General features: G+C 49.1%; 2 protein-coding genes across 5 annotated transcripts; both read left to right on the top strand.

Annotated features, from left to right (window-relative positions):
• Positions 1-30: 30 nt before the first annotated feature.
• On the top strand, positions 31-23,710 carry HOGA1 (4-hydroxy-2-oxoglutarate aldolase 1). 4 transcript variants are annotated; one of them, XM_030335340.1, is made up of 8 exons: positions 34-573; positions 11,324-11,452; positions 11,657-11,784; positions 12,283-12,417; positions 12,669-12,765; positions 14,418-14,551; positions 15,292-15,413; positions 22,777-22,840. In XM_030335340.1, the coding sequence occupies exons 1-8, from the start codon at positions 363-365 to the stop codon at positions 22,778-22,780; spliced, it is 960 nt and encodes a 319-aa protein (XP_030191200.1). In that variant the 5' UTR covers positions 34-362; the 3' UTR covers positions 22,781-22,840. The 4 variants fall into 4 exon arrangements, with proteins under 4 accessions (XP_030191199.1, XP_030191200.1, XP_030191201.1 ...); XM_030335339.1 differs by lacking the exon at positions 12,669-12,765 and having other exon boundaries at positions 31-573; positions 22,777-23,710; XM_030335337.1 differs by lacking the exon at positions 15,292-15,413 and having other exon boundaries at positions 39-573; positions 22,777-23,710.
• Positions 4,016-5,824, top strand: CD2H10orf62 (chromosome D2 C10orf62 homolog). The gene has a single exon (XM_030335334.1). The coding sequence runs from the start codon at positions 4,210-4,212 to the stop codon at positions 5,329-5,331; it is 1,122 nt and encodes a 373-aa protein (XP_030191194.1). The 5' UTR covers positions 4,016-4,209; the 3' UTR covers positions 5,332-5,824.
• Positions 23,711-24,804: the final 1,094 nt, after the last annotated feature.

The raw sequence follows: 24,804 nt of genomic DNA, 5'->3' as shown, positions 1-24,804 counted from the left end.
CTCCCGCAGGGCCGGGCCTGCTCAGCCAATCAGCTGGCTTTGGGGCTGGGGATTGTGGGAGGAGGGCCCAGGCCCCGCTGGAGAAGCCGTTTAGGGTCGGTACCCCAGGAACCCGCCCTCTGGCCAGAGGGACACTGGGTTGTGGCATTTCTCCAGCTGCTCCCTACAGGGAGAGAACCCATGGGGCCTAAAGTCTTGACCTCTGACCCTGGGGACGCCCAGCCCAGGCCTGCCCCAGCACCAACAGTCAGGGGGCAGCAAATTTTTAACTAGACACACTGATCATTAACAGGGTAGGAAGGAGTCCAAACTCAGCCTCGCGCAGGGGCAGAGACCAGCTGGGCTTCAGGCCTCTTGCAGAGATGCTGGGCCGTGGAGTCTGGTCTTCCCTGAGGCAGGGGCTGAGCAGGGGCTTGTCCAGGAAGGTGGGGGGCTGGGCCTCAGGAGAGGGAAGGAAGATGGACATTGCAGGCATCTACCCCCCTGTGACCACCCCCTTCACTGCCACCGCGGAGGTAGACTATGGGAAACTGGAGGAGAATCTGCACAAACTGGGTGCCTTCCCCTTCCGAGGTAAGCGGGGCCTGTCCTCTGGGGGACTTGGGGGGAGATGTGGATGACCCCAATCTCCTCAGCCAGTGAGCTACTCAGAGACAGTTGGGTACCCCGGTGGTCCTTTATGGGAAAGGAGCAGGGGGCACTGGTCTGGAGTCAAGAGACAGGCCAGAAGCTCCTTGCTGCTTTGCAACCTTGACTGAATCTCACTGCCAAAGTGCCTTCTTAGCGCAGCATGATTGTGGGGATCAAACTAGATAATGGGTATAAAAGTCCTTGTCAACCAAACACTGTGCAGTTGGGAAGGCAGCTGGGGGTGTCACGTGGCAACTCAGCCAGTGGGCTCGTCCCCCTAAAAGCTGTGTTAGCCCACTCTCTTCTGGGCCAAGCCTCCCTTGGCAGAATTCCTGTTCTGGATCCTCTGACTCATGTCTCTCTTTACACGTGGATCTCCCCTCTCTGAGGCCTGGGACCAGATGTCTGTGACAGTCAACACACGACACAGCCACAGGCACAATAAATGAAGGAAAGAAGAAGTGGTCAGTTCCTCCCATCCTGCCCTGCCCACCCTCATCTATCACCCATGACGAGTCCCTGAGACAGTCATCTCATTAGCCCCATTTCACAGATGGGAAGCTGGGGCTCAGAATGACACAATCACTTGCCCAAGTTCCCCAGGTCTGACTGCAGGACCATACTTGGTTTCACTCCACTGCACTAACCACTGAATCACTAGACCAGACTGTTTCAACAAATAAAGTATGGTTGGCCCCAGCTTTGGGAATGGAGAGGTTCTGACTGAGGCAGGGCAAGGGGGAAGGGAGTCTAGATTTAAATCACAGCTCTGCCACTGACATAGCTTTGAGATAATCTTTCTAAACCCCACTCTCCCCATCTGACACGGGAGTAATAAGGTGTACATCATAGGATGGCGGGGAGAAAAATCCAAGAGAGTGCAAATGAAAGCATGCTATAAATAGTTAAAGGGTGATATACATTAGAAGGTATTGATCCAGTGATAACAATTGCTAGAATGACAGCACCATTGGCATTGTGGGAAAAGCTGCTTTATGACAGTGACTGCTGGCCTGACTGAAACCCCACCCCAGTGCTGAGGTGATGCGACCCTTCCCTAGGGCACAATGAATGCCCTGTGGATGCCCACATTGAGCAGTGACACAAACTCTAAGTAAATTTCTACTTGGGCTCAGTTCACTGGGGCCTGAAAGTCTGGACCGAGGCCTGGGTCTTTTGAAGCAAACTGAGAATCTTGAATCTTTTATTTATTAAAAAAATTTTTTTAAGTAATCTCTACACCCAATATGGAGTTTAAACTCAGAACCCCAAGATCAAGAGTTGTATGCTCCACTGACTGAGCCAGCCAGGCACCCCTAGCTCCTTGAATCTTAAGAGGAGGGAAGACAAGACTCTTCTTCACCTTCCAGGTTCAAGGACACCCGAGTGCAAGGGGTAGGGAGGGTGAACTTTGCATCCAGTGTCTGCCTGCTACCCAGAGAATCCACGGATACCCACAGGCTCTTCTCTGGACCCTTCCCTTCCTTCTGCCCACTCACCCACTCCTGCAGAGGGCATGGAGGTGCCCAGGAGCACAGGCTGCAGTGGATTTGGCAGGCCGCGGGCCACAGGTGCCCACTAACCTGTCTCCCGTGCAACCCATACAGGCTCCTGTTTCTGCCTCATCTCTCTCTTACCCACACGCCAGGGAGGCAGTGGGCTGTGTAGAAGGAGCTCAGCATCGAGAGTGAGAAGGCCTGGATAAAAGTCCTGGTGTTGCTGGTTATGGCGACCTTGGAGAAATCACTGAACCTCTCTAGTCTGATTTCCTCATTTTAGAGTGGAAACTGAGCCACTGGGTTAATGCATTCCTCTCAAGGAGCTCAAAGTGGGAGGCCCTGGCACAAGGAATAGAGCCATAGGGTCCTGTCACTGCTCCCAGAACACAGCCAGAGTGCCCAGGAAAGGAGCTGTGAGCAACTTTAGCTGTACAAACAATGTTTCTCTGGCCCTATCCAGGCCCCCAGGGCTGGCTCTGCAGCCCAACACTCAGGGGCAGAGGAAGAAGCCATTGCATACCACATAGCCAGGGCCTCCTGTGATAAGTTAAAGGTCCTTCAAAGAGGAGGTGGGAACCTACTCTTGATGAATCAGTGAACAGTTAAGAGATTCTTCTGGAAGGTATTGCCAAAACTGTGTAGCTCTCTATTTCTACTTGTTTTTGCATTGTTACATTTTCCTGATCATATGAATAAAGAGTATCATTCTTAAATGAAAGTTATAACTAGAGACTGGAAGGTAAGATTGTTGCAGAGGGGCCATTTGGCTCTGAACTCACTCCCACAAACAACCTCAGAGATGAACTTTGAATTGTTATTTCCACATGAGGTTAGTGGATGACCACAGAGCTACTTCAGCAGGACTAGAGAGAAGATGTTACCCATAAAACTATGAGCTTGTATCTTATTCCCTTAGTATGTAGACTGGGGATATTATGGTATATATTGAAGCCTTTACTTTGTTAAATAAAATATTTTGCTTAAAAAAAAAACCCCACAGGGTAGGGGAACCTGGCTGGCTCAGTCAGAGGAGCACGTGACTCTTGATCTTGGGGTCATCAGTACACTCATGTGTACACTCCACATTGAGTGTAGAGATAACTATATAAACAAACTTTTAAAAAAAAAATCACAATTTCTACAACCCTGTTTTGGTATTTCTTCACTTTAAAAAAGTGAAATATACTGAGGCACCCGGATGGCTCAGTTGGCAGAGCGTCTGACTTTGGCTCAGGTCATGATCTCACGGTTCGCAGGTTCAAGCCCCGCGTCGGGCTCTGTGCTGACAGCTCAGAGCCTGGAGCCTGCTTCAGATTCTCTCTCTCTCTGCCCCTCTCCCTCTCATGTTCTGCCCCTCTTTCTCAAAAAAATGAACATTCAACAAAATTTTTAAGTGAAAATTATTTTTAAGGAAAAAAAATTTTTTTGAGTAAAAAATATATTTTTTTAAATGTGTTATGTGCCTCTGGAAGAAAAATAGAGTGGCCCAGGCCTGTTTCTCCCCCCGAGACGCTCTGATATAATTTCAGATTGTGGGCCAGGCTTTCCATTGTCTGTACCCACAGAGAGCCTGGCCAGGTGGTCCACCTGCTCACAGTCTAAACTGTGCCCTTTAACCAGGGCACATGGAGGAGGGGGGCACATTCTGGGTTTGCAGGTGCCTCACTAAGACAAGAGGTAGCAGCCCCCATCCTGGAATGGCCCCTGAGATCTGGGATCTGGTGAATCCCTCTGTCCTGTCTGCTCTGCCTTCTCAACCCACTGCTTGTCTCCCCCCAGTTATGACCTCATGTTATTCTAGAATGAGCTCTTTCCTGGGCCCCTTTCCTTCTGGACTCTGCTTAGTTAAGGCGGTTGGGGCTACAAATGGGGATGGGATGTGCTAAGCTGCCAGCGGGGGTGGACCTTGAATGGAAGGAGACACCTGTGTCAGGCAGCCAGGGATGGATGCCAGCCTGGCCAAGGGGGTCCTTCAGCCATGGTCAGTGGCTCCTGCCTCCCCCCACCCCCGGGGAGGGGGCACAGGAATAGAGAGGGAGAGAAACCAGAGATTGGAAAATAAGAAGGCTTGAGTTGCAGAATGGGTCTTAAGCAGAAGGTGGAAGAAACTCAGAATTGGGGAAGCTGCTTTTCCACTCACCTTGGGACTAACTGTCAGGTGGAAGACAGGACTTGGGCCTCAGGAAATGCCTACCAGGTTGGACATGAGGGATGCTGTGGCCTCTCCCCCCCCCCCCCCCCCCTGCCCCCCCAACCACCTTCCTCACAATGGGGTTCATTGCTGAGGTGGGAGGGGCATCCTAGGAAGGGTACAGCTGGGGCCCTACCTGCCAGACAGCCTCTGGGAACCTACCCTTTCAAGCATGAACCATACCATCCGGGCTCCTCCACTCCCAGTGTGCTCTTAGCTCTGCCCGCCCAGCCTAGGGTCCTGGAGGCCTTCTTGGAGCTCATCCAGCAACCATCATGCAAGGTGGTGCTGGGGACTGCCCTCTTACTCGGAGGGGGAGGCCTCATGCTGTGGATTCAGAGGAAGAGGAGAAGGAAGGCATCCGCCGCGTCTGCACAAAATGTGCAGGAGCCACCGGAATGTCACAAAGCAAAGAATGAGAACTGGATTAAATCTCACTTTAGTCGCCTCTCCGAAGAGAAGCTGGCCTCCTGCAGCAGCACGGACGCCCCATCACCCGAGAGCGGCAGCGGAGAAGCCAGCACCACCATTCACATGGAGACTCTCACCGCAAGGCAAAGAGAGGCGGGCACAACTCTGTGCCAGGAGTCCTTCACCAGCAAGCAGAGGACGTCTGGGGCCTCAGTGACCAAAGAGACCCACAAGGAGTCTGCAAAATCCTCGTCCACGGACGAGCCCACATGGGCCGCTGTGGCTGCCTGTACCAAGGAGATTGACACCCTAGGACAGCAGCTGGCTAATTCCATGTTGCAGCGTGCCATAGCTTACCAGAACTCAGGCCACCTGGAGTCCAGAGACGTCAACCAGGAGGAGCTGAAGGCCCTCGAGGAGGTGGAGTTGAAGCTGAAAGGGAATTTCCTCACCCAGCGGGAAGCCACCGTAGCTGGCGCGAACCACACACACGCCATCCATGGCCACGGTCACTATGGACACCAGGGTCATCCGAACCACCAGAGCCACAGCCTGCCCAACCGCAGCCACCAGACCTACCACCCCTTTGAAGCCACCTAACCACGGATGGAGACGCCCCTTTCCCCCAACAGGGCTGGCACACAATTGCAGGCCTGTTTTCTCTCCTGTGGCGAGATGGTGCCACCCAAATCCCTTCTTCCTGAAGGGCAGGCCCTGGGCCCCTTTGGCTCTGTGAGTACGGTCTGCCACAGAGAATGGCCCCCGATAGAGGGGGCGGGGGTGGAAGGAAGCGAAGCACCTGAGACAGACTCGCAGGCCCCTGAAGACCCACCAGGAGAAGATAGAGGCAGAGCCCAGGAGCAGCTGAGAGCCCCACACTGATGCCGAACGCCTGGAACTGAGCCAATAAAGCCTTGTATACCCTCACTCTGGGTCTGGGGGCTCTGTGGCCAGCCTCAGCACTGGGAAGGGATATGGGGAGAGGCTTCCTGCCCCCAAAGTCCTCTTTGTGTGGGCCTTTATGCTAGGCTGATTCAAGACTCCGTAAATCAGAAAAAAAAAAAAAAAAAAAAAAAAGTCCATAAATCTTCTCTGGGTCTCAGGTTCTGGGGGTTGGGCTGTCTCCAGGGAGCTCAGCACCCACCAACCTGCTATTGCCAAAGAAGGAGGAAGCTGCCAGGTGTGGGTGGTGGGGGGATAGACAGGCTTTCAGAAGCTCATAAGCAAACTGGGATGTGGGTCTCCTGTCCTGTTTGGGGTCCTCTTCACCCTGCCTGCTGCTTCTCAAGTCGTGTGGCATCCTGCACTGCAGTGCCCTCCCCCTGCCCCCCCTGCTTCCCCCAGCCCACTGGGACCTGCGTTAGTGCCTCCCACCACCTGCCTACAGAGCTCCTGTGCCCCATACTCTCCCTTCTTGTTTATGTTCCTAATGCCGGGGCTGCCGCTGATGCTAGTGCTACTAATTAGTAGTATTGCTAGTAATTTTTTTTTCTTTTCCTATTCAGGCTTTAGTCTACACCATGCTGTGTGTTGTTACAGCAAGGCCCCATAAGGAAGGTTTTGCAGTGTCCCCGTTTTGCAGATGAGACATCTGAGGCTCAGAGGTGTCATTCGCCTGATAGGGCATAGACACTATGCGATGTTGTTGGAGGTGGGGCCCAGCTCTGCCCGACTCCAAAGCTCAGACCCCAAATCCCTTCCCTGTGCTGCCTCTTAGGCCAGTGCCCTGCTGTCCCCACACGGGTCTCCCTCACTCATGCTTATCCCTGCCCTCTTCCCCCGTGTCCTGATACTCTCTGTGCCCTCCCACAAGCCTGGGACTCTCCCTGCCTCCTCTTCCTGGGTCTAAAGAAGCCGTTTCTGGGGCAAGGGATGATCTCCAGAGGGGCAGCTGTCTCTCCGGTGAAACTTGAGAGAGGTCAGCTCTACAGCACTGTCTAACCCCCCAATGACTCCTTTACATAGAAGTGTCCCATTTGCATCGATTGTGAACTTACCAGTGTTTCCCAGCCTGTTGGCCTCAACCTGTGGGAAGAAGGTCCCCCGAATCCTTGCAAAGGATGGAAAAATCTACAAACACCCTAAGTGTGGTCAATTGATTTTATGGGACATAATTGGAAGCATTTGAATATTTTTATTTTTATTTTTAAGATTTTATTTAAATTTTTATTTTATTTTATTTTAGAGAGAAAGCACAAGCAGGGGAGAGGGGCAGAGAGAGAGGGAGAGAAACTCTTAGGCAGGCTCCATGCTGAACCGACATGGGGCTCTATCCCGTGACCATGGGATCAAGACATGAGCCAAAATCAAGTGTCGGGACATTCAACCCAGTGAGCCACCCAAGCACCTCTGAAGATTTTATTTTAAGTAATCTCCATACCCAGCGTGGGGCTCGAACTCACAACCCTGAGATCAAGCGTCACACACTCCAGGTGTGTCTGGGTGGCTCCATCAGTTAAGTGTCTGACTTTGGCCCAGGTCGTGATCTCATGGTCTGTGAGCTCGAGCCCTGAATGGAGCCCCACGCCGGGCTCCACGCAGAGGAGCAGAGCCTGCTTGGAATTCTCTCACTCTCCCTGTCTCTGCCCCTTCCCCTCACTGTCTCTCAAAATACAAAAAAAAAAAAAAAAAAAAAAGAAAGAAAGAAAAGAGTCACATGCTCCAGCGACTGGGCCAGCCAGGTGCCCCAGTATTTGAATATTTTTAACATTATTAATAGTGACTTTATATAAATACTAATATACATATGCTTTAAAAACATTTTTTTTAACGTTTATTTATTTTTGAGACAGAGAGAGACAGAGCATGAATGGGGGAGGGTCAGAGAGAGAGAGGGAGACACAGAATCTGAAATAGGCTCCAGGTTCTGAGCTGTCAGCACAGAGCCCGACGCGGGGCTTGAACTCACAAACCCCGAGATCATGACCTGAGCCGAAGTCGGACGCTGAACCGACTGAGCCACCCAGGCACCCCTATACATATGCTTTAAGTTTAAAATACTTCATAACTTCATAACAGGGGTGCCTGGCTGGCTCAGTTGGTAGAGTGCACAACTCTTGATCTCAGGGTTGTGAGTTTAAGCCCCATGTTGGATGTAGAGATTACTTTAAAAAAATAAATAAGGGGAGCCTGGTGGCCTCAGTCTGTAGAGCATATGACTCTTAATCTCAGATCAGGGTCATGAGTTCAAGCCCCAACATTGGGTGTGGAGCCTACTTTAAAAATACAGTAATTAAATAAAAAATAAAAAGGTAAAATACTTTATGACAAAAATATTAATGGAAAAAAATGGGGTCTGTCATACTAGAAAATGTTGGAGGCTGCTAAATTAGACAAAAAGCGAGGGTGGTGAGGTGTGGCTTCTGAAAGTGATTGTAAAAATGCATAAAATGCATGCGTTTATCTGGAAGATCTTAGATCCCTTATTAAAAGTTTATTGCATACAATTTCAGATTGGCTAATTAGGAATTTGGAATCTTTAAAGAAGTTTAAAACTGGCAAAATTCAACTAAAGTCTGCAAGTTAGTACCTTACCAGCGCTAATTCTCTGGTTCTGATCATTGTACTAAATAAATAGTAAGACCTTATCATTGGTGGAGGTTGGGTGAGGGAGGTGTGGAAATCCCCTGCACTATTTCTGCAAGTTTTCTATTAATTTAAAAGTAGTTCAAAATGTCAAGGTTTTATTACAGTTGTGCCATAAGGAAAATGGCCACTAAGCCACCAACTCAAGTATATTCTCTTGGTAAGGAGATATGCATCCCCAGCCCCAAACACTCACTCCTCTTCCCAGGCCGCTCTGGCTCCCTGGAGTGGCCAGCCTGACCATGGGGCCAAGAGAGAGTAGCCTCTGTGATGAGCCCCTTTGTCTTGCAGCTGGAGGGGACGGGAGAGGTTCCTGAGTGTGGCCTCCCCTCCACACCAGCCATCCTCCTCCACCTCAGATGGAAAGCTGCCACCCTTCTCATTCAAGGCTTGCGCACTTTCTCCTGACTCCATAGTAATTACAGCTAACACGGGTTCTCATCCAAGCACTTTATACGTAGTATCTCATTTGAGCCTCACAACAATGCTTTAAGGAGAGCACTAATACTCTCCCCATTTTTCATGTGAGGAAGCTGAGGTTTGGTTAAGCCGCGTGCCCAAGATCTCATAGCTAGCTGATCAGGGGCTGCACTGAGAGCTACACCCAGGTTCCTCTGAGTTCAGAACCGCTCCCTGTCTTCACTCCCCGACCCATCCGGGACCCTGGCCCTTCCACTCCTCCAGTCCCCTTGCTGCACCAGCAGAGAGAGGCACATCGGGCCTGAAACTGGGCATCCCTCCAAGGAGAAGGAGGGGGCTCTCGGCGGCATCAGTTCACAGATTTCAGGGTGCTTTCTCTTACCTTTTCTTGTTCGGGCCTTTAACGTAGCCTTATAAGGTAGGATCAAAATGATTTTATTACCATCCCAGAGAAAAGGAAACAGGGACTCAGAGACCTGATATAACTAACTTCCTCAAAAGCCAGAGGGGAGTTGGGTCCAGTGCGTCCCCGACTCTGTGATACTCCCTCTTCCCTAGCCTGGCCTGGCCTCCTCCTCGGGAGTCAGGCCTGGGTCAGATGCTCCTTTACAGGAGACAAGGGAAAGGCCACCGGGAGTCTTGAGCACAGGGGCCTGCTTCCTGTCTGAGAGTGCAAGACCCAGCGGTCTTAACTGCTCAGGGGCCCGTGGCACGGGCCGCCAGAATGAAGCGGGACTTGGGAGTGAGTGGACATGGCTGAAGAAGCAGCTGGAGTAAGAACCGGGCTGGGCGGTGGGGGCAAGGTGGGGGCAAGCGGGCAGGGTTCGGGAGGGAGGGAGATGTCTTTGGCATTTGCACAGAGGGACTGGTGAAAGCCTGACCTCAGAATCCTAGTCAGAGGGTGCAGGTCCAGTCCTCTCCAGGGTTGGCAACTCAAGAGTGGGGGTGACCCACTGGGAAAGCACTAACACCGTTTGTACCGAGACAGAAGGAGGCTCCTGGCCTGACACGGAGAAATGGATCCTGAGGAGGCAGCACAACAGAAGCCAAAAACTATTTGCCTCAAGATGCTCCCTACAATATCACCAAGGCAAAAAGCTGGCAGGGGGTGGGATTGCTAAGTATCCAGTGAGCCATTCTGGCAGTCCACTGAGTGGAATCTAATGGTGTAGCGAACAGCATGGAAAAAGGTTTGTGGTGAAAAGTTGACTCTACATCACATTGTGTCCCTTAAGGATGACTCACGGGAACAGTCTCTCTTGGTCCCGATGCCAGGAAACTGTGTGTTCCCCCCGGGCAGCTGCTTTGCTTTTATCTGGAGTTCTGCATATCTGTCAGCTGATCACATTTCCCTTTTAGCTCGGACTGTCAGGAAGCTCCAAATCAAAATGATGGCCCATCTTCCTCAACGGTGCAGCGGGGATTTTGTATTGTAGATCAGTATCGCCTCCAGCTTTCTTTTCATTCCTTTCTCCCAAGCAGTCTCCTGTTTATTAATAGTCTCGCCGTGCCGTATGCTGTATTTGTCATCTATTTAAGAACAGTGTTTTGAGGATGGACTGGAGTAGAGAGGAGGAAGAAGAGGGTAGAGAGAGTTAAATGAAAAAGCGGAGAGGAGGATGGTTTTACTAACCTTCCCTTCGGATTCAGTCAAACAGCGTCAAATCTCCTGGTCTCTCATGGATTTATAAAAAAGAGTTGACACCTTACCTGGTGATGTTAGAAACTTCTCACATGATCAATAAAACAGGAAAACGTGTTTTCGCCCACTTTCAACCCACTTTTCACCCAGAAAACTGGCAAATATTAATTCTGACAATACCCGGTATTGACACGGATGAACACTAACAGACTCTTCTATGTGCTGATGGGGTATGAACTGGCTAATGAGAGAGATGTTTGGCATGTGAAAATGCACATACGTGTGACGCAGCAATTACAAACCTAAAGAAACCGTGGAGAAGCTCAGACATGGGCACAGAAGACTGTAGAACATGGTTGTTTCAGCATTGTTTGTAATAGCAAAACTAAGGAAACATTCTAAGTGTCCTCGGAGGGAAAATGAAAAGTAAATTGTAGTCTGACTTCAAATAGAATATTCTGTAGCCGTTAAAATGAATGAATCAGAACTGTGCGCTGCTATGGACAAAGCTCACAGCATAATCTTGAGCAAAAATAGCAGACTGCAGAAGGTTGTATGATCTTGATTCCATTTCTATACAGTTTAAAATGGCCACAACTGTTATATGTTGTTTATGGGTCCATATGTATGTCTTAGGGTGTAAGACTTGAGTGGGAACAATAGCACCTGAGTCAGGACGGTTAGAGGAGGAAGAAAAACGTGATAGGGGAGGGTTGCCATGACTGTTGGGTACGCACCTGTGGGTTACATTATCATCGATTCTTTGGGGTATAGCTGACACATTTCATTAACACAAAGAAAAACGGTGTGGACACTGTGACCGCAACTGGGTGAAACATTCTGCCTGCCTCAGGACAAAGATGAGAAGGAGATACGCGCAAAGCTATGGTGTTGGGAGGTAGGAACCTGTGTGAGTGTAACACCAATATCCTGGTTGTTCATCAGGCTTCGTGGTGCAGGGCTCCAATGGCGAGTTCCCCTTCCTGACCAGCATCGAGAGGCTGGAGGTGGTGAGCCGAGTCCGCCAGGCCATGCCCAAGGACAAACTGCTGCTAGCTGGCTCTGGCTGCGAGTGTGAGGCCACAATGCTCTGGGCCCTAGGGGTACTTGGGGGTGCCTGGGGTGGGAAGCCAGGCTCCTTGGCCCTGGGGCTGGTTCAGCCTGCTGGTTCCTTCCCTTCTGCCCCCCTTGCTTGCCCCAGGGTCCTAGCCCTGCCCTTCTGCCTCCTGCTCTCACCCTCCATGGCCTACAGGGAAGACTCCCTCTTTCCTCCTGCAGCCACTCAAGCCACGGTGGAGATGACTGTGAGCATGGCCCAGGTTGGGGCTGACGCCGCCCTCGTGGTGACCCCTTGCTTCTATCGTGGCCGCATGAGCAGCGCCGCCCTCATTCACCACTACACCAAGGTAGGGTGTGAGGGCTGGGCATGGGTTTGGGGCCTGGGACCAAGGGAAGGCTGGACGAGGAGAGGAGACTGCCTGGGGAGAGGAGGCAGAGAGGCCAGGGGCCAAGGGGTGAGCCTACTTCCATGAATGACACCTGTGGGACGGGAGGGATGTCCCCAGGCACTAGCCGCCACCTGGTGCCGGGCCACTGGCCCGGCCACACTGTGTTGCTGTTTCCTCCCCTCTCAGATGGTCGGAATGATGGTGTCTTCCTCACAGGGTTGTTGTGAGGACTAAGTTCCATCAGAATATAGAGGACTTAGAACTGAGCTTGGCACTCATGAAATATTACTCATCAATTGCTTACAAGCAGGGCACGTGGCACTGTGACTTCTAGTCCAGGAGGTAGGCCTGTCCAGGGGTCCCGTAGCGCCCCAGGCCCGGAGCTGGTGGTGGTGGGCTGGTGGCGGGCCTGGGGCAGCTGCCCTCTGCCTCTCCCCTCTTCTCTGCCTCTCGCAGGTCGCTGACCTCTCCCCGATTCCTGTGGTGCTCTACAGCGTCCCAGCCAACACGGGGCTGGACCTGCCGGTGGATGCGGTGGTCACGCTTTCCCAGCACCCAAACATCGTGGGCATCAAGGACAGTGGTGGCGATGTGAGTGGCAGCAGCTTCTGGCTGGGGCTCCTTCCTCTTCTCCTGTGCTAGCGACTTCGGGGCAGCTCTGGAACCCGCTCCAGTCCTGGGCTCCTGTTTGGGTTCTTTCCATCGTGTGGGCTCTCTGGGGCTTTGTCTGAGTTCCGGGGCGGCTCTCTGGGGCCTGGGCTCTCCTCCCACCCTCGCTCAGCCCCCTTCTCCGTTGGTGTTGAGGCTCTGGGTGCAGCTCTCACCCGGGTTTGCTGTTGCAGGTGACCAGGATGGGGCTGATTGTTCACAAGACCGGGAGGCAGGATTTCCAGGTGTTGGCTGGATCGGCTGGCTTCCTGCTGGCCAGCTATGCCGTGGGTAGGCCTCCCGCCGCTCTCACACCGTCATGGGTGGTACACCCAGGACCCGTGCCCACCCCCCCCCCCACCCTGGGTGTGCTGGGAGAAACCATGCAGGCTGCGTCTGGGTCTGCAGGGGGCCCTTTGCCAGCCTGTCTGCTTGGAAACCTCAGAAGTCTCAATATTGGGTGCTTACGAGTGACCTTCTTGGGCAGAAGAGGGTGGCTCTGTACCATCCTTGGTCTGTAGCAGGGATGCCTGATGTTCTAAGTCCTGAGCTCGGTGCTTCGGTAACAGACTTAGTTCCTCTGATCTCAGCTTGTAAATCATTCTCTGAGGACACCGGCCTTAGGGCCTCTCCTCTCATCCAGGAGTCTGGCTTCCTCTCACCTGGGTGCTAGGCCGGAAGGAATTGTCAGTCCTGTAGGAATGGGCCAGGGACCTTCAGCTGCCTGATTCTGTTCCAGTTCAAGGTCCCGGGAATGTCACCATTGGACCAAATGAGCTTGTCTGTTGTGGGTCAAGGTGCTTGGGTTCGGGTTGGTTTTAAGCCCTCAAGGGGGAGGAGAAGAAGCATTTTCTCCCTTCGGCTGAAGCCTCAGCAAGTGCAGATCTGAGTTACTTTTCTGGTGCTGCAGAGGGCAATGCCCATTCCTTTTTTCTGGTCTCCACAGACTTTGGCTTATTGTCTAGGACCTTGCACATCTCTCCTCTGCCACGTCACAGTCTCTATAGAGCAATGGCAGAAGAGGGGACCGATTGAAGCCTCGTTCCTGAGGGGGGCAGCTGGAAAGAGCACAGGCTCTGGAGGCTCGGGGATGTGAGTTGGAATCTCAGCTCTGCCATGTACTGGGTGCCGTCCGGCAAGGTGTTCAACCTCTCTGGGCCTGAACTTCTACGCTCTAAAGCAGAGGGGTGTTACAAGAATTTGAGAGCATTGGCCCCGTGTCTGCATAGTGCCTGGCACAGAGTGGGGATCAGTAAATGGCAGCTATATAAGCTCATTCCAAATTTCTCACTCTCCAGTCTTGAGGCCACTCCTAACTAGACTTAGAATCACATCCCAGGCTGGCAGAGTGGCAGGGCCTCCTGAGATCACAGCCAGCCCGTTTTCATTGCCCAGATAAGAACAAAGAGGACCGGGAGGTCTATGACTTGTGCAAATTCATGCAACCAATGGGAGGAAATGCCTGGTCTCCTGACTGTGTCCAGAGCTCTTTCCACTGCCCCCTATCCCCAGCACTGTCCCAGGCTGAATTCACTGGGGGGAATAAGATTTCAGAAGAGCAAAGGCTTCCCGTCCACTCCACCCCCTTCCCAAACGGATGAGTCAGGGGGCTATTAGAGGATCATGGAGGTGTCAAGTGGCAGGTGGGACTTTACTCTGGGAGGTGTATGGGGGGGGGTGCACGGAAGGAACTGTTCTCAGGTTAGCCTCAGGCTCTGTTCCCTGACCTTCAGCCTGTGGGATTCTACTTCAAATATGCTGGCAGCTTTTCTCTCTGGAAATCTGTTCTCTGTGGACTCACAGAGCATGCCTTTGACATGGCCGGCCAGTGGCACAGAAATCCACATCCTCTCTCCCCAGGATAAGGGGTGCTGGGGACCAGGGTCTGACATTGTCTGTGAGAAGAGGCTCTGGCTGATGTTCTGCATCTTACTCTGGGGCAGGAGCTGTGGGGGGCGTGTGTGCCCTGGCCAATGTCCTGGGGGCTCAGGTGTGCCAGCTGGAGCGACTCTGCCTCACAGGGCAATGGGAAGATGCCCAGAAGCTGCAGCACCGCCTCATTGAGCCAAACACTGCGGTGAGTTCCCAGCCAATGGCCCCAAGGCACGGGGTGGGGGGAGGGGGGGTGTCTGTGTCCTCACTGGAGCAGGAGCCAAGGGAGGCACAGGGGTCCCCACTTAGCCTCTTCCCTTTCAGAAAGTCCTTTTAGAGAATATCCCAGTGTGGGAACTCCTTGTGCCTCTCCAGAAAATCATGACTTCAGACAAAGTTGAGCCCTATTGGTTGCATTGGAATTCATCTAGGGTGCTAGTTAAAATTCTAATCCTTTAGGCCCAGGAATAAGCCTTGAAACAAACATCTTGGCTGATTGTGGTGACATAAGTAATCCTGGGACCTTGCTTAGAGATGCACTGCCTAGAAAGAGTGAGCCGTGGGCCTTTCCATCAGCTTTATAAAGGGCCAAATCCTGGAAAACAGAATGATTGGGAATAAAGGAGTTGGAAGGCTGGAGGCATTCAGAGCCCAGATTTCCCAGGAGAGTTTTGTCTTCAAATAGTCTATTTCTGAGGCATCTGGGTGGCTCAGTCAGTTAAGCATCCGACTCTTGATTTCAGCTCAGGTCATGATCTCATGGTTCGTGAGTTTGAGCCCTGCATCAGGCCTTACCCTGAAAGCGTGGAGCCTGCTTGGGATTCTCTCTCTCTCCCTCTCTCTCTCTCTGGCCCTCCCCTGCTCACACTTGCTCATGCTCTCACTCTCTTTCTCTCTCTCTCTCCAAATAAATACATAAACATTTAAAAAAAATCTATTCTGCAGTCAGACGGTGTACCCCAATTCCATATTGGGCAAGTCAAGGAGAAGAGCCAAGGTGGAATGCCTGTCAAGAGCCAGGCAGTGCTGTTCAGAGCCACACTGGAGTCTGAGGCAGGAAGGAAAATGTGTGTTCCTATAGACACGTTTGTATATATTTTTTATTTTATTTATTTTATTTATTTATTTTTTAAATGTTTTATTTTATTTTTGACAGAGAGAGAGAGAGAGAGACAGAGACAGAGACAGAGACAGAGCATGAGTGGGGGAGGGGCACAGAGAGAGGGAGACACAGCATCTGAAGCAGGCTCCAGGCCCTGAGCTGTCAGCACAGAGCCCAACACGGGCCTCAAACTCACAGACCGAGAGATCATGACCTGAGCTGAAGTCGGACACTCAACCGACTGAGCCACCCAGGCGCCCCTCTATATTTTAAATTAAACTTTTAATTATGAAATAACTGTAGATTCAGATGAAGTTGTAAGAAATAATACAAGAGAGTCCATGTACCTGTCCTCTAGTTTCCCACAATGGAACATCTCACAAAATTAAAGTACAATATCACAACCAGGATTTTGACATTGGTACAGTCAAGATACAGAGTATTTTTATCACCAGAAGGATCTCTCATGTTATGTTTTTTTTTTTTTTTAATTTTTTTTTTTTCAACGTTTATTTATTTTTGGGACAGAGAGAGACAGAGCATGAACGGGGGAGGGGCAGAGAGAGAGGGAGACACAGAATCGGAAACAGGCTCCAGGCTCCGAGCCATCAGCCCAGAGCCCGACGCGGGGCTCGAACTCACGGACCGCGAGATCATGACCTGGCTGAAGTCGGACGCTTAACCGACTGCGCCACCCAGGCGCCCCTCTCATGTTATGTTTTTATGGTTACATCTACTCACCTCCTACCTCCATCCTGTCCTTAACTCCTGGCAACCACAAATACGTTCACTGTTTTTATTGTTTTGTCAGCTCAAGACTGCTATGTGAATGGAATCAGAGTATATAACCTTTTTTTTTTTAAAAAAAAAAAATGTTTATTTATTTATTTTTGAGAAAGAGAGAGCATAACGGAGGAGGGGCAGAGAGAGGGAGACAGAATACCAAGCAGGCTCTGAGCGGTCAGCACAGAGCCCTACGTGGGGCTCAAACCCATAAACCGCGAGATCATGAGCTGAACTGAAGTTGGATGCTTAACTGACTCAGCCACCCAGGCGCCCCAGAGTATATAACCTGTTGCAATTGGCTTTCCTCACTCAGCATAATTCCGTGCAGATTCAAAGTTGTTGCCTGGGGCAATAGCCCATTCCTTTTTATTGATGAATAGTGTTTCATGGTACAGCCATACCATAGCTTGTGTAACCATTCACTTGTTGAAGGACAACTAGATTGTTTCCAGTTTGGGACCATTTTTTTCTATTTTATTTTTTTTTTAATGTTTGTTTATTTTTGAGAGATACAGAGTGCAAATGGGCGAGGGGCAGAGAGAAACACAGAATCTGAAGCAGGCTCCAGGCTCTGAGTTGTCAGCACAGGGCCGGACTCAGAGCTCGAATCACAACTGTGACATCATGACCTGAGCCGAAGTCAGACACTTAACTGACTGAGCCACCCAGGCGCCCCAGTTAGGGCCTATTAAAAGTTGCTGTGAACATTCATGTACAAGCTTTTGCGTGACCATAAATTTTCATTTTTCTGGGATAAATACACAGTTGGTAGGTCATATGATTGCATGTTTAGTTTTTTAAGAAACTACCAAAATGTTTTTGGGAGTGTTTTACATTTATATCAGTGTAAATGTATGACTGACTCATTTTCCCTGCATCTTTACCAGCTTTAGGCACTGTGACTACTGTTTAAAACATTTTAGCCATTCTGATAGGTGTGTTGTAACACTTCATTGTGCTTTCAATTTGCATTTCTCTGATAGCTAATGCTATTGAACATCTTTTCATGTATTTATTTGCCACCTCTATATCTTCTTTTTGTCCTGTCCCACCATCTGTATATCTTCTTAAAAAAATTTTTTTTCGGGGCGCCTGGGTGGCGCAGTCGGTTAAGCGTCCGACTTCAGCCAGGTCACGATCTCGTGCTCCGTGAGTTCGAGCCCCGCGTCAGGCTCTGGGCTGATGGCTCAGAGCCTGGAGCCTGCTTCCGATTCTGTGTCTCCCTCTCTCTCTCTGCCCCTCCCCCGTTCATGCTCTGTCTCTCTCTGTCCCAAAAATAAATAAACGTTGAAAAAAAAATTTTTAAAAAAATTTTTTTTTTCAATATTTATTTTTTGAGAGAGAGAGAGAGAGCGAGCAGGGTGGGGCAGAGAGAGAGGGAGACACAGAATCTGAAGCAGGCTCCAGGCTCTGAGCTGTCAGCACAGAGCCCAACATGGGGCTCAAACTTACAAACCATGAGATTATGACCTGAGCCGAAATCAGACACTTAACCGACTGAGCCCCGCCTGAGCCCCAGGCACCCCTATATCTTCTTAAATTAAATGTCTGTTTATGTCTCTTGCCTATTTTATGATTGGATTTTTTTTTTTTTTTTTTTTACTGTTGAATTTTGGAAGTTCTTTCTTTATATCTTTTAGGTACCAGTCCTCTGCGAGGTATGTGGTTTGCAAATATTTTCTCCGAGTCAGTAGCTTGTCTTGTCATTCCTTTTTTTTTTTTTTTTTTAAGTTTATTTGTTTATTTTGAGAGAGAGAGAGAGAGGATCCCAAGCAGACCCTGCACTGTCAGCAAAGAGCCTAACATGGAGCTCAAACTCACGAACCATGAGATCATGACCTAAACCAAAACGAAGAGTCAGACACTTAACCTCCTGAGCCACCCATATGCCCCTTGTCATTCTCTTAACAGGTTTTTTGTGGGACAAAAGTTTTTAATTTTGATGAAGTCCAATTTATCAATATTTTTATTTGTATTTATGCTTTTAGTGTCAACTCTAAGAAGACTTTTCCTAGCACTAGATGGTGAAGATTTTCTCCTGTTTTTCCTAAAAGTTTTATAGTTTTACAAGTCCATGACCCATTTTGAGTTAATTTTTGTATGATGTGTGAGACTTAGGTGGAGGGTTTTTTTGTTTGTTTTGTTTTTCTTTTCGCTTCTGGATATTCACTTGCTCCAATATTGAAAAGATGATCTTTCTTCCACTGAATTACTTTTGCACCTTTGTCAGAACTCAGTTGGGCATATTTGTGTGGTTCTATTTCTGGGTTCTCTGTTGCTTCCATTATCTATGTCTATCTATTCCTCTGTAAAACCATACAAAATTATTCTAAAGTTTATATGCAAAGGCCAAGGAATTAAAAACTAGCTAAAACAATTTTGGGAAAAAATAACAAAGTGGGAAGAATTAGTCTACTGATTTTAAGATTTAAAAAAAAATTTATTTTATGTTTATTTTTGAGAAAGAGTGTGTCGGAGTGTGAGCAGGGGAAGGGCAGAGAGAGAGGGTGACCTAGAATCTGAAGCAGGGTCCGAGCTGTCAGCACAGAGCCCGACGTGGAGCTCGAACCCACGAACCATGAGATCATGACCTGAGCCGGAGTCAGACGCTTAACCGACTGAGCCACCCAGGAGCCCTTGATTTTAAGATTTATTATATACCTACAGTAATCAAGTCTGTGTGGTTTTGCAGAAGGTATTGAATTTTGTCAGATCTTTTTCTTCATTGATTGATATGATCATGTGATTGTTTTTCCTCTTAGGCTGCTGATACGGTGAGTTACATGGATAATTTTCTAATATTGAACCAGACTTGCATTCCTGGAATAAACCCCACATAGTCATGGTGTGTAACTTGTTCATATGTTGCTGAGTTACATTTGCTAATTCTTAGTTGAAGATTTTTCTGTCTATGCATAGGAGATATTGGTATGTAGTTTTCCCCTTTTTTTTGGCACTTTGTCTGATTTTGGTATCAGGGTAATAATAGCTTCATCAGTTGACTGGGAAGTATTCCCTCCTCTTCTATTTTCTGGAAGGGACTGTGTAGAATTGGTGTTAAATCTTCCCTAAACATTTTTTAGAATTCTCCAGTGAGGCCATCTGGACCTGGAAATTTCTTTTGAGGGGAGGTTTTTAAAAGTACACCTCTGCCCTTGGCCTCCACTGACACCTCCCTGACCTGAAGGGGTAGGAATGCTTCCTTACTGCTTCCCACCTGGCCTCCACTGACTTTGCAAATATGTCTGGGGGGAGTGGCTTCCTTAAGTGTGGGCGGTGGTGTGAAAAGTTCTGACTTTCCTCCTTGGGCCTCTGCTGAAAACATCTGTTGTGGAGGGGGTAAAGTGGGGGGTAGAAGTTCTGGCTCCCAATTCAACCTTTGCTAGCCTGGGTGGGGGTAGGGCTATAGTTTTTTTCTGAGATACTTGGCTGGAGCAGAGTGGTGATGGCCTAAAAGTTTTCCATCTTGCTGGGCTGCAACTTCTTTGTCCTTGGCTTGAGTGAACAGGCTTTTTTGGGAGCTTTTATTATCTGTACCCATTGAATGCATTTCAGCATCGCCGGCTGCTTCAACTTCAAGTGGAGGCCAGGGAACTTACTGCTGTGTTCCTTGGGTCCTGAAGTCCCTAGTTCATCTTCTTTCTCTCTACCTTTTGGAGTCTCATGTTTGTTTTTATATAATGTGCAAGGTTTTTTAGTTATATTTGTTGGGAGGAATAGGGCAAAGTACCTTTATTCCCTCTTCCTGAAAGTGGAAACTCTAAGTTTCTTTCTTTCTTCCTTTCTTTTCTTTCTTTCTTTCTTTCTTTCTTTCTTTCTTTCTTTCTTTCTCCTTCCTTCCTTCCTTCCTTCCTTCCTTCCTTCCTTCCTTCCTTCTTTCCTTCCTTTCTTTTCTCCAGCCCTGAGATCAAGAGTTGTAGGCTCTGAGCCAGCCCTCTAAGTATTTTTCTAAATGGTAATCCCTCCCTGTAGAACATTAAACTATTTGAAAAAAAATTTGAAAAATTAAAAAGTAAGTATATTAAAACATCCTTCTTCTAGTTTTAAGTATTATATATATTAAAAACATAATTTATTATAATTTTGCTTTCCCAGCTTGAATAGAAACAACCTCATCAAAAATTTGTTTTTCTGCATCATCTACTCCTAGAAAAAAAAATGAACCAATGAAAAATGCACAACACATGTATAGAAGGGCCCGCGTTTGCTTTTGCCTCAGGTTACATGTGGCAGGGCGTGGGTCTGTTGGATCTGGTCTTTGTTTAAAACACTGACACTTTGTTCATTTATGGATTTTTTTTCTTGCATCGGTTTTGATTTTTTAAAAAATATGGCACTAAATATTACTTACCTTGATGACTGATTTCTTTGGCATTCCCTTAAGTTTTGCATCTGAGCTGGTAGTCCCAGGCTAAGCGGGTAATGTTTTGTTTGGGTAAAGTGGGGGGTGGGCTCTAGATCTCCCTCACGGCTTATAGGTTTACCTCCAAGGGGCAGATTCACTCAGAGTTAGAGAAGGGACAGCTGGGGAGGCAAGCACGAGTCTCCTGAATGTGACGGTCCTCCTGGGATAGGATAGTCTATTCAGAGGGTGGAAGAACTGCAGAAGTGAGGGCCATCAGGGAACACACTGTCCTTTGTGTACTGGACATGCCACTGGGGTGGGACCTCTGCTGTCCACTCCCACCCACCTGCAGGAGAGTCGGTCCCAGAAGCTGCATTCCCCCAGGACAGGAAAAGGGGTAACTTCTAGGTCTCCTGGGATCGGGTCTCACAGTGGCATTTTTCTCGTATGACTCTTGTGATGTGGGGTCGGTGTTGTCCTCTCCCTCGTTCTACAGATGAAGCAGCGGGCGGCCCCTTGGGAAGAGAGGATGTTTGCTACCGTCCTAGCTCTCTGCATGCCATCCTGCCTTACTCTCCACTCTGTGCCTCCTCCTGTGCCAACTCTGGGCACACACTCAGGAATGCCTGGAACACCTTTCTGCTGCCTGGGCTGTGGGCTCAGCCACCCCAGGAGCGGCTTGATGTCACCCTATTGCCCTGCTTGAACACAATGTCCTTCCTCCGCCTTCCCACCCAGCCGGCCTCCTGCCCTGGCTATATTTAGGACTTTCCATGCTCTTTACACACCAAAGCATTCAATTCTTTCTGTGGGTCTGAGGAGGGGGCAACTCTGAGATCTTATACACCTATGGTGGACGAAGACTTTTCTCTAGGTACTTCTTGTTTCTATCCTCTCTCCTAGGTCTTTCCCACCCCGCTCAGGTTTTGGGTGAAAAGCCCAGGTTATTAGAACATCATGGCTGAGGCCACGCTTAGGAGGAGGGTGGCTTGTCACTCATTCCAAGAAAAAATTCCCTGGCGTCGAGTGGTAAATAGTTACTAGTCAGTCATTCATCAGTGGCTCTCAACTTTTTTACCCCAAGAAACCCCTTTTATTATTTTACTCTTCGTGAAGCCCACCCTTCTAAGGTTTTAACTTCCCTTCAAATAAAACTTTATTAAGTAATGATTACATTCTTAGTTTTTGGGTAGTCAAAGAGTCTTCTAACACTTCTAATCAGCATGAAATAACCAGTTGCTATGCCAAAAGCCAAGAAGCTCGATAATTCATTTTCTGTAAGACCCCATGCATGATTTTAAGTTATGACAATAGCTTTAGGTCCCTCATGACAATGGGTAACACTTTAGAGATCATGTTGTCCAGCCCCCTCATTTTTTTAGACAGAACTTGCTCAGATATAGTAAGTTCGTGATATAAGGTTACACAGTGAAACTTGTCAGGGCAACTGATGCGTTGTTTTTCAGAGTTGGGGTCAGCGAGGCGCTATGGGTGGGTGGGGGTCCCTGCTGCAGGGCCAAAGTCTGGACTATGCCTAAAGTTCTCACACACCCTTCCCCTTCCTGACTCCCAGGGCACACCAGGCCTGGGAACTCGTTCCTGGAACCTGGGCTGCAGACCTGTGATGATCTAGTGCCCAGGCCCAAAGTATTGCTATCTTCTTGCATCCCAGCTTGATGACCAAATGCCACTTTTCTCCCCAATGGGGTGGATTTTACCCCTAAAACCAGAGGAGGTGACTTCCTTCCTTAATCTGAATTTTTGGCATCGTGTTCTCTACTGCTGACCTGCCTTCTGGTCTCTCAATCCGGATTTCCAATCTACCCTGGTGTCACAGATTTGATAAAGTTACTTTACAAAGGGGGGCGCCTGGGTGGCTCAGTCGGTTAAGCGACAGACTTCGGCTCAGGTCATGATCTCTCAGTTTGTGAGTTCGAGCCCCTCATTGGGCTCTGTGCTGACAGCTCAGAGCCTGGAGCCTACTTCAGATTCTAAGTCTCCCCCTCTCTCTACCCCTCCCCTGCTCACCCTCTGTGTCTCTCTGTCTCTCAATAATAAATAAACGTTAAAAACAAAAAGTTACTTTACGAGGGCAGGAGGGTGGGAACCTTAACTTTCTGAGAGTGACACGTGTCTGGATCCCAGACATGTGTGGGCAGGGATTCCCCAGTTTCTTCTAACAGGCCCTGCTTCACAGGTGACCCGGCGCTTTGGGATCCCCGGGCTGAAGAAAACCATGGACTGGTTTGGCTACTACGGAGGCCCCTGCCGCGCCCCCTTACAGGAGCTAAGCCCCACGGATGAGGAGGTGCTGCGTATGGATTTCACCAGTAATGGCTGGCTCTGAGAGCAAGGAGAGGACATGCCTGGCCTGAGCCCATCTCGTCTTCCTGCCTTGTACCTGGAGCTGAAGAGGCACATGGGCCTGTTTCCCTAGTTCAGCCTTGCAGGTAGCCTCTGACCAGGCTCTGCTGTGCACACCCACTTCCTATTTTCATAGTCCTATGACTGCTGGCATTTGTATCCTGAACTCTGGCTCTCTAGAGACCTTCAGTCTGGGAAGGAGCAAGTGCTTTCCTGTGCCCCAGGACATGTGACTAGGAGCCAGAGGGGAAGAACAGGGGGGGCAACCAGGTGCAAGGAAGGTCATGTATCTTACTGATGGGAAGACCGCTGAGACTTGGGGTATACACCTGAGCCCAGCACATGCAGCACAGAGCCCGGGCTATTCTTAAGAACCCAAGTTCTGACTCCTTCCAGGGAAAGTGGTGGGTTAGGAAACCTGATCAGAAAAGCATCACTAGCCTTTGAAATCCAACCCCACCCCCACCCCGTCTGCATTCCAGACATAGCGCTCTTTCCTAAACCCATTTTGATCATCTCATATTCTTATCTCTAGACTTGATCTTAACTAGAGAGCACAGACCCAGCCCAGTGACTTACCAGAATTGGTAAATAATGACACCTGGTGGATAAATGTTACATTCTAGGAGACTTCTAGCTAACCTAGGTCTGAAACATTAGGGAAGAAGACTTGGCCTGAGACCTGGCCATCCTCTTGCCTGTAGGCACTGTGCTTTTATTGTTAAAAATAATATTTTGTTCTTGCAATAAAGTTGAGTAAGTTAAAACAGTGTGGCTATGTAAAAATTGACACTTCACTGCTAAGCAAGCCTTAGGTTTCCTGCCTAGATGTCAAGAACCTTCCTAGAGGCAATTTAACTTTTTTTAAGTTTATTTATTTTTGAGAGGAGAGGAAGCGTGTGGTGGGGAGGGACAGAGAGGGGGGAGGGACAGAGGATCTGAAGCAGGCTCTGCACTGACAGCAGAGAGCCCAGATGTGGGGCTTGAACTCAGGAACCATAAGCCAAACTCAGGAACCTGAGCTGAACTCTGACACTTAGCTGACTGAGCCACCCAGGCGCCCTGAGGCAATTAAACTTGTCAAGGCCTTCTCAGCTTTGAGAGAGGCCTTAACAATACTCAGCAAACATAGGTATTAGATTAGCAGTGGCCTAGAGGAAAGGCTTAGTTGAAGTTTTGAGTGGGAGGCAGGAGGCAAAAAAGTTCAACTAAGATATTTTAGAAACATGTAGCCCATTAATCAGAAAGGTTGCTTTCTCCAAAAATGTTTAACTTTTAGTGATACTTGACTAGTGGCAGTAAACCAGGGATGAATTTTTTAAAAATTACTCTGGCTGAAAAGGAAGGTAAACAGATTCTTGTTTAGGACAGAGGCTAGAGGGAAGGTGTGAATCTTCAACTGAAATCCGCCATCTGGATGGTACTGAGGCTTGGGGCTTAGCACTTGGGCTCTTCTCACAGGCAAAGTCTGGCAGATCTGGGCTCAGCGGAGAATCTAGCTTAAGGAATGGGGCAAAAAATTAGGGCTCGGGAGGCTGGCTAGTACACTGGTAAAAGCACTCAACCTCTGGGCTTAAATTAAGCAGGCCTGCATTTAAGTTCTTAGAGCTGCCATTTATGGTCTGGGGACCTTGGACAGCTACTTCGCTGCCCAATCTGATCTGTAATTTGGGGATAGTAACAGTCCCTTTCTCTCCGGGCTATGTAAGATCGTGTGTGTAAAAGGGGTTAGCATGGCAGGTGAATGTTGCACATTAGCTCAGCTGGGGAAGGATTACTCTACTTGTTGCAGAAAAAGGGAAACCCCAGCAGGAGTTGACCTGCCCGAGGTAACCCAGCAGGTGTGACAATAACTGGTCTC

Source organism: Lynx canadensis, chromosome D2 (genome assembly GCF_007474595.2).
Source record: "Lynx canadensis isolate LIC74 chromosome D2, mLynCan4.pri.v2, whole genome shotgun sequence".
NCBI classification, from domain to species: Eukaryota; Metazoa; Chordata; class Mammalia; order Carnivora; family Felidae; genus Lynx; species Lynx canadensis.
Note: the sequence above shows the minus strand (reverse complement) of the source record. Positions and strands in the feature narration are given on the sequence as shown.

Excerpts from the sequence above, each read along its gene's own strand:
- CD2H10orf62 (XM_030335334.1), top strand. The coding sequence starts at position 4,210 with ATGGGTCTTAAGCAGAAGGTGGAAGAAACTCAGAATTGGGGAAGCTGC.
- HOGA1 (XM_030335337.1), top strand. The coding sequence starts at position 363 with ATGCTGGGCCGTGGAGTCTGGTCTTCCCTGAGGCAGGGGCTGAGCAGG. Across the intron at positions 574-11,323 it reads GGGTGCCTTCCCCTTCCGAG|GCTTCGTGGTGCAGGGCTCC; the intron begins GTAAGCGGGGCC and ends GTTGTTCATCAG. Across the intron at positions 11,453-11,656 it reads AGCTGGCTCTGGCTGCGAGT|CCACTCAAGCCACGGTGGAG; the intron begins GTGAGGCCACAA and ends TTCCTCCTGCAG.